The 9,517-nt window shown below is 40.7% G+C and overlaps 1 protein-coding gene across 1 annotated transcript; it reads left to right on the plus strand.

Annotated features, from left to right (window-relative positions):
- The first annotated feature begins 1,627 nt into the window (after positions 1 to 1,627).
- Positions 1,628 to 9,155, plus strand: LOC116973485 (cystin-1-like). Its single transcript, XM_033021604.1, has 3 exons — positions 1,628 to 2,282; positions 4,780 to 4,832; positions 8,891 to 9,155. The coding sequence occupies exons 1-3, from the start codon at positions 1,806 to 1,808 to the stop codon at positions 8,991 to 8,993; spliced, it is 633 nt and encodes a 210-aa protein (XP_032877495.1). The 5' UTR covers positions 1,628 to 1,805; the 3' UTR covers positions 8,994 to 9,155.
- The last annotated feature ends 362 nt before the right edge of the window (positions 9,156 to 9,517 follow it).

Here is a 9,517-nt window from a genome sequence, read left to right on the forward strand (position 1 = left end):
TGCCATATTTCAATTATAATGTTGATGTCACTTACTCTGAACAGATGAAATTGATGTGCAATAATTCACCATTTACTCACCTAGCTCTTTAATGTTATGAATGAAAAAATACCATGTGACCTGTTGATCATGTCTAGAATTCTGACAATGTGTGAACTATTTCAAATAATCGATTTGGAAATTTCCTCCAATGTCAATAGGGAGTAAGTTATGTCATGAGGCCATATTTGGAAATACTGTTCATGAGGCCATACTTGGAAATACTGCACATGTGTTTGACCCCTTTACCTAAAAAGGGATGTAGTAGCATTGGAGGCTACCCGAAGGTGATTCAGAAGACTAATTCTTGGGATGAGAGGGTTGATCATTCATGAGACTTGGTGGTTTCGGTCTGCATTTCTCAGAGTTTAGAAGGGGACCTGCACCCTGCATATTCTCACGATCTTCTGTAAGTCCCCTAAGGGAACTTGACAGGGTAAATGCTGAAATGTTTTCACTGAAAGGAGAATCACAAACAAGGGTTCATAGTTCCAAAATAAGGGACCAGTCATTTAAAATTGAGGCGCACAGGCATGTTGTTTCTTGGAGGTTAGTCAGTTTCTGAAATTATCTGCCCTCATGGGGGTTGGAGAACAAGAACATTGTTTCTACCCTCTGCGCCATTGCAAACATTGGACTTTGTCCAACAATTAACTATATTCTATATTCTGTACCCCCTTTGTTCTATCTATTGTTCGTGAGTTGGACTTGATTGTATTTCTGTATAGTATTATCTGATCTGATTGGGTAGCATGTAAAACAAAGCTTTGCACTGTCCCTTGGTGCACGAGACAATAACAACCCTGAACCTAATTAGACATATTTAAGGTGAAGATAACTATTTGAAAGAACAAGAAGTTATAGATTTTGAGAACTGCTAAAGAAAGGGAGTTGAGACCATGATTATTTTAAATGGTGAAGCAGGCTCACGGGGCCTGGTGGTCCACTCCAGCTCCTATATTCCGATGTTTTTGTGTTTGTTATAAAAAAAACAACTTTATCATTAAATAAAAGAACCAACAAATGAAGAAATGACAAAGATATTGCATTCCAGTGAAGTGATTTTGTTCCTCGTCACTAATTATTGTTAAATATGCAATGTTTAACATACGCTCCAATGTTACTAATCAACATATTTTAACCCATGAGCAATGCTACAATAGGTATTTTACCAACTATGATTCTCAATTTAGCTCCGTTTGGCTAAAGAAACGACCTCAGATTAAACTTTCGCACCAGGGTTGAATGATAAAGCCTGAAGTTGTTTGCCAGCCTGGTGTGTTACAGGAATACTCGCAATCAACTTAGTCTTGGCAGGATAGAAGTTGAGTAACATTTTTAAATTCATTAACTTACATGGATCTCGGCCGCTTTTAATGGGAATTCATTGTGGATCCGGATTCCCGGTGGAATGCGAGACGATGAGATGCAGAGAGTGCAGGATCAGGACACTGTCGAACAGCAAGCGGCACTTTCCTCACCGTTGGGCCAGAGGTGAACATTGACATGTTGGAGATGTTTGGTGGGGAAGGGATTGGGCTGCGTTATTGTTTTTTTTCCCCCTGCTGCCTGTCCCGCCCTTGGGCTGGATTGGTGAGCAGAGACTGACGTCTTGCGGTTGTGTTAAATATTTGTTCCCCCGTAGAAATCCTCCCACCCACCCACCCACCAAAAGTCAAATGTGGAGGTGGGAGGGTGGACATTCAGGGAGATTGCCCGGGGGCAGCAAGTGAAGGGTCGCGCCCAGCCCAGGCAGGGGACACACGATGGGCGGCGGCGGCAGCAAGTGGAGGAAGGCGGCGGTGGGACCCCCGCTGCCAGCCGCCGGAGAGAGGGAGTTGGGCTGCAGCGAGGAGGGAGCGGGCGGCGAAGGTCTACAGCGGTGGGACGGAGAGGGACGGCATCGCCTGTGGAGCAGCCGCGCCGGAACGGCCGGAGCAGGGGACTGGCCGCCCGTGATGGAGCGGGAAGCGGGCAAGGCAGCGGCTGAAGGCGGGGACTGGAGTATACAAGCCGAGGGCGGCTCCTCTCGGCGATCGCAGCCTTCCACGTGGAAGTTGCCGAAAGCGCCCTGTGGCGACTGCACGCCTTCCATCCAGTGCCTGGCCGGAGGACAGCGCAGCGCCGGTGGCGGCGGCAGCAGCCCGGACAACCCCCGCCCGCCGCGGGCAGCCGGCGCCTGGCCCTCGGCGCTGAGCGGCTGCTCCCTCAGCACCAGCCGCAGGAGCCCCGGCTCCGCACATGTGAGTCTGTCCGCAACCTCGCAATGTAAACAACAACACTGGAGAGGCGCTCCTAAACAGTCGCCTTTCAACATAACATGTAACATTTCCAATCGTGCACGAATCTTGCTCTATCGTATGTTTCTAAGCAATGTCCTTAAGAGGCTTTTTTTTTTTAAACTTTCAGAGACATTCATTTAATTTTAGGTCATAATTCATTACTTTTTGTAAAAATGAAACCCATTTGTAATGGATATTCTGTCTGCAGTCTAAATTGGACTGGGGCGCAGAGACATTCTCCAAAGAAATGCTTTCCCCACAAATACAGCACAGCGCAGGGGTTAATTTAATACCCAGTTACTCTATCAGTAACTCATAACCTCAAATTTTATCCAAGTATCTTAAGGATTGTTTCTAACATCTCTATTTTCAGGGAAATGTTCTGCTGTCTGAATTCTCGTCATCCCTGCTGCATTTGTGCATAGTTAGTTTTAAACTTTCTTCTGTGAAACTTTCTGTCCGTATTAGAACATTAGGGTTCGGGATGGTAACTGGATTAAGCAATAATTATTCACAAAAACATTCTCAATTATTTTCTATCCCGCTCTAATTGTTTTCGAAACAAGCGAATGTTACGAAGCTGAAGAGCTTGCAAGCAAACGGCAAATGTAAAGTTCAAACTTGAATAACTAACCGGTCGGTTTAGGGCAGGAGGGGGTGGGGTGGGTAGTGAACTGCCAGCTCCCGTTTATTACTAGAAGCAAGGTGATGGGCATCGTCGAGGCGGGGGTTTCTATGTTGCTCCAGTGGGCAATTGCCGGAGGTCGCTAGCAAAGCACCGTCGCCGCTTCTCGCCCTCTCCATCCCGGGCCTGTGCCACTGTGAGCTCTCAAGCAAAGATACTATTATCTCCTCTAGTATCTCTGCTCTCAAGGTGCCGATGGTCCTTGGCGGCCTTGAATGTGTACTGTACTGTACTGTACTGCCTGTGGACTCGGTGGGCTCCAGACTGGGTTCAAACATGTAACAAAGCGGTCATTGTGAAACGCAGCCTGTCAGCACTGCACAGGCAGGTCTGTGCATTGTCGTTGGCCTTGAACTGAATGGCTATCTAGGCTATCTCAGGACAACATTGCTGCGGGTCAGAGATTATATATATAGTTGGGACAGGGCAAGAATGATACACTTCCTTCTCTGAACCTACTAGTGGATCAGGCGAATTGTTATTTTTTTTAAATTCCAGATTTATTTAATCATTTGAAGTTAAATTCCCCAGGTGGGATTAAAACTTGAGATCATTAGTCCTAGCTGAGAAATATTAGCCCAATTACTTAACCAGCTGTTATAACCATTCTTCCAATAAAAATACAGGATAGCATGGCATTCCTAATGAGACAACTATTGCATCCATTGTAAAATAGAAATTATTGGTGAGAAGTGGGAACACAAAATCTCAAAGAAGACACAATATGTGTTTTAAAAAGAAAACATTATACAATTTTGAAACATTTCACTCGCTGAGCCTTTTAATATACTTGTGTATTTCCTGTAACCTTGCTGGATACCTGTCATAAATGAGAATGATTTGCATCCTTTGGTGAGACAGATATGACACAATGTTATTACATCATTACCATTTCATTAAAATATTTGCTGGTGCTTGCATTGATAAATAAAATGCATTGTGATGTGGGCAAAATGTACACCAGGCTAATCCCCGCCACCAACTCAACCAGAAAGGGCAGTAAACAGGCAACAAATTGCAACTTTCATGCTCTCAAAAATCCACTGTCTGCAGTATTCTCCAACCCTATAACACTGGACAAATCTCTGTTCCTCCAAATCCTGCATAACCCTGACAGATGGCTGTATTTTTACCTTTCTTGATCATAAATCCCTCTGTATCCACTCTCTTCCATAAAAAAATGTTCCCAAACCCTTCAACCAAACATTTTATCAACTGACATAGTGTCAACTCTTTGCTGGCTATTACCTTTTGTTTAATAACCATCCAGGGAGTTTTCATACATGTTGTTCCTTTAATAAATGCTATATAAGTTGCGGTATTGTAGAGCAAAGTCAAGGCAAAGAGTGTGCAAAGCAGTCTTACAGATAGCAAATAAGGAAACACAAATGGGGATGGAAAATAATTTTATGTGATGAATGTTAGAAGAGGAATCTACTTAGACACCAAAATAATCTTGCTGCCTTTCTTCATATGGGCACTTGGTATATTTGCAGGTACGTTCCATGTAATATATTTTTTAAAGTTGCCTTAAATCATAATTCTGCCCTCCTGGCTCTTTTGAGAATCTGATTAAAGTCTACAAAATGGACCACGTTCTTGATCCTCCCGATATCTCCCCAAGAGATTCACAGTCCATGTGTACTTTGTACCCGGTATAGCTCTTCAAAATGTGTTACTACAATAAAACTACAATTAAATACACTTTGTATAAATTGTGGATATTTAAAAACATTATCCAACTTATTAGTAACCTCTCTGTTCATCCCGCAGGATGTATTCATGATAAAGACACGACACGTAGAAAATAACAACTTGGCAAATGGGTGAGTTGTGTATAAACAAGCCAACCTGTATTATTGCTACTGCATCCCAAAAGCTAAATATCCTGCTTGGTTTCCTTTGATTTGGATGTGGATATTGTCCTCCAAGTTTTCTTAATTGGTTAAGCAACAAGTATACTAATAATGGAGGTTTTTTTTTAAATCTCTACAGCCTGCTAAGCAGAAATATTTAAAAATTCAAAGGTGGTTAGTGTAGGTTTTCTGTAAGAGATTATATAGAATTATATTTACCTATTGAAAAAAAAATTAGTTAGGGAACATAAATTTTAGTGCAAAAACAAATGGATGCTGGGGATGCCAGATTCAGCAGTATCTGGAGAGAGAAAATGTCAATGCCCTTTCATCAGGTCTACCTTCGGATTATAACCAACGTTCTCTTGTGTTATACATTTTGAGGAGCTTACTATTAAAGTTTAGCATATAGTTTTATTTGGGCTATTATATTTATTAAGGTAGAACACAATGTCTTCCATTTAAGAAATGGAATTCACATGCCCAAAAATGGTATGAAACAATAACTCCCTTTTATAATTGCTATTATAATACATCTCTCAGTCAACGATATTGTATTAACGGAATTTCCCATAGCTAGTTTAATATAGTAATTCCCATTACAAAGAGCTTTGAATTCATAATCAAATAAGCATAGGTGTAAATATTCTGTAGGCATGCAAAAAAAAGTTGCAAGGGGGGATACTCCCAATTTATAGCCATGTATTTTTAAAGACAATGTACTTGATCTCCGCTTCATTAATCCTTCTGTCTCAGATTTATTTATCCATTATGATATTGGTAGGAGTGAACATGGGATAATCCATGACATCACATTTTCCTACTTCACTGAAAATTTCCTTTGGTGTATTTTTCACTCCTGTGCTAAATGGAATAGATTCATAACGGTTCTAGGAGCTCAAAATAGAGTTGTTTATAGACAACACTGCCATCTACTTGATAAAGTGGAAAATTGCCTGGTAATTCCCTGCCTGCTTAAAACAAACGGGGCATCTCCAATCCTTTTGGGAACAGTTCCCCAAATCATCACCATTAGGTCTGCACCGTAAAAGGACTGGACAAGCTAGATGCAGGAAAAATGTTCCCAATGTGGGGCGAGTCCAGAACCAGGGGCCACAGTCTTAGAATAAAGGGGAGGCTTTTAAAACTGAGGTGAGAAAAAACTTTTTCACCCAGAGAGTTGTGAATTTGTGGAATTCCCTGCCACAGAGGGCAGTGGAGGTCAAATCACTGGATGGATTTAAGAGAGAGTTAGATAGAGCTCTAGGGCTGGTGGAATCAAGAGTTATGGGGAGAAGGCAGGCACGGATTATTGATTGGGGACAATCAGCCATGATCACAATGAATGGCAATGCTGGCTCGAAGGGCCGAATGGCCTCCTCCTGCACCTATTTTCTATGTTTCTATGTAACATCTGAAAAATGATGAAATATATCATCAATTATCCTTTTAAGCAGGACTTGTTAATAACATGTTTACCTCTGGTCGTTTGGCTTCACAAATGAATTCTGAAGCTGAGTTGAGAGTGACTGCTTTAGATGTAACTACAAGGGAACCTAGTAAAATTGACGCCAATTTTTATCGTGATTGGATGAAGTGTACCTCATAATGGATCAAGTGTACCTCATAAAGAAAGATTACACTTTTACGTTGGTTAAACTGTTTTAAAATGGTTTTGACTGGTACTTGGATATAGACAATAGACAATCGATGCAGGAGTAGGCCATTTGGCCCTTCGAGCCAGCGCCGCCATTCAATGTGATCATGGCTGATCATCCCCAATCAGCACCCCGTTCCTGCCTTCTCCCCATATCCCCTGGCTCCGCTATTTTTAAGCCCTATCTAGCTCTCTCTTGAAAGCATCCAGAGAACCTGCCTCCACCACCCTCTGAGGCAGAGAATTCCACAGACTCACCACTCTCTGTGAGAAAAAGCGTTTCCTCGTCTCCGTTCTAAATGGCTTGCTCCTTATTCTTAAACTGTGGCCCCTGGTTTTGGATATCAACGGATATGGGTCCAATGTGGGTAAATAACACGAGCAGAGGTAGGCATTGTGCTTAACACGATCGAGAAGGGCCGAAAGGGTCTGTTTCTGTGCTGTATGTTTCGATGTTGGTACCGTGAGGTGAGAAGAAACAGAACATCAACAAAAAAGTCTATGTTGGACCTGATGACTCTGAAGATTGCAATTGATGGAACCTATTCCCTTCCATTTCATTACCGCTTTAAGGATACCTCACCTAGTGTTCGGGGCTAAGGCACTTTCATCAGTAACCTTTTCTGGATCATCAGGTCCAACATAGACTTTTTTGTTTCTTCTCACCTCACGGTGCCAACATCAAACAAGACCTGAGATAAATATTCTGATGCCAGGATTATTAATCATTTGGAAAGCTAGAGATAGCCCGCAGTTTTGTCAAATGCGGATCCTGTCTGACCAAAGTGGGTTAATGAATGCAGTGCAGTAGATGTGCTTAGCATGGACTTCAGTAATGCCTTTGACATGGTTCCAAATGGAAGACCAGTTCAAAAGATCAGGGCCCAGTGAGTCAGGGCAGGTTGCAAAATGGATCCAAAATTGGCTTGGCAATAGAAGATGATGGTAGAGGGTTGTTTGTGTGATTGAATGCCTCTGTCTGATGGTATTCCAAGGGGAGCAATGGTGTTTGTATTGTGTTGCAGTTTGTAATGTATGAATGTAGGATGCATGATCAGCCTTTTCATAGGAGTTGTAATTTTGAATTGAATCATTTATTGACACATGTGACAAGTCACAGTGAAATTCGTTGCTTGCATACCCAAGGTATGCAAATAGTCGCCCATAAAGGGCGCTCAGAAAGTTATTGGTGAAATGGGCTGAGAAAAGGCAAATGACATTTGATCCAGATAAATGTGAGGTGATGTGATTTGAGAGCAGTAATATACGTTGGACATACTCCGTGAACGGTGGGGTTCTGGGGAGTATTGAGGAACAGAGGGACTTTTGGTGTACATAGATCTTTGAAAGTGGCAGTGCAGTTAGATAATGTGGGAAAGAAGGCATATGTGATACTGCCCTCATTAGTTGGTACATATTTCCATCTTATTGGTCTCTGCCTCAACAATGTCGATATATAATTTATATTATAATACGTTAACATTGATAGTTTATTATTTATATTAATTTGTATTTTAGATGAATAATTTAAATATACTGTAATTTATTTTTGGTATTTCTTATCGCAAAGGAAAAAAACTCCAATTGTTGAAAATCTGAAATGAAACAGAAAATGTAGGAATTACCCAGCAGGTCAGGCAGCATCTCCGAAGAGGGAAACAGGGTTAATGTTTCGGCTAAACAACGGAAACTGCCTGGCCTGCTAAATATGTGGAAATGTTCTTATTGCATTTATTACTTTATTTTCATGCTATGATTTTACTTTAGCTCTAGTGGATTTTTCTTCTTGTCTTTTAATTTCATTAAATTAATCATCAACAGCAATAACAAAATCTTGACTTCCTTGGAACATGAACTAATACCAAAAAATTAAATCCTTGTGTTGAAATAGCAAGTTAAATCTGTTCTTTTACCAAGCCCTTCCTTTCCAGTATGAGAAATGCTTATTTTTGATTCCAGACATTCACATATGCTAAGATCTTGGCCTGTGGTGATATCAGGGGAGAATGTCTATATTTGAGTACGAAAACTAGGGTGTTCACATGGTAACAATGATCTCATGTATGTTGATGATAGGATTTTACTGTGCTTAAGTTGCCAGTGGCTTAACTCAAGTTACACAGAAAAATCTGCACAAAATTGTTTTGACACTAACTTGGCTTTGGTAAGACGACAAATTTTCTTGTGATCAAGTTGTGCCTTAATTAAATAATTCATGTGACATTCCACGCGTGCTTTAGACTTTATCCTCTTTCTACACTTATCATGATTTGATAATATTCAAAAAATATCATGATTTGAAATTTTTTAAATTGGCATAAATGGATGGAAATGTGCACATCTCGAATTATGTCTGTTTGTTCACTTCCAGATTCCAGATGAGTGGCAAAAATATGCCAACCAACTTGACTCCAATTCTGTACGATTATTCCGAAGAGGAACTAATGGCCAGCATTGAAAAAGAATATAGCTGACCAAAAATGAAAGGTTGTCCATTAGACAGAATCCATGCACTTTGCCGAAGTGAACAGGAATGCCTTTGAACATATTTAGCTATTTGCAGCAGTGTTGCAAAATATATTAGTAAAGCAATTGCTTTGTATATAATTTTTTAATAAATAATTGGTGTACAGAAACTATTCATTGATTGTTCACAATTATTGGTTTCAATTTATTTTATGAAAGCTGAATTATTAAGGGGTTAGTGGGTTTATGGGGTACAGGCAGGACTGGATACCCTGAAACGGATGTAAGAACATGTTGCTGAAAATTTGTACCCACAATCTACCGGCAGTCGATAGTCAACAGTTTGATATTATAATCTGAAAAAAGTAAGTTCTCTGCTGCCATTGGAGTCTACCCAGGAAATAATGTTTAAACTCTGATAATAACCACGAATAATACAACAATTTAATCATTATCTACCATTTTAATATTTACTTCAGAATAATTCTTATTGGGGCCACCATGCTTCAGATGACCCCGACAGTTCTTTCAG

The sequence above is a fragment of the Amblyraja radiata genome, chromosome 5 (assembly GCF_010909765.2).
Source record: "Amblyraja radiata isolate CabotCenter1 chromosome 5, sAmbRad1.1.pri, whole genome shotgun sequence".
Taxonomy (NCBI): Eukaryota; Metazoa; Chordata; class Chondrichthyes; order Rajiformes; family Rajidae; genus Amblyraja; species Amblyraja radiata.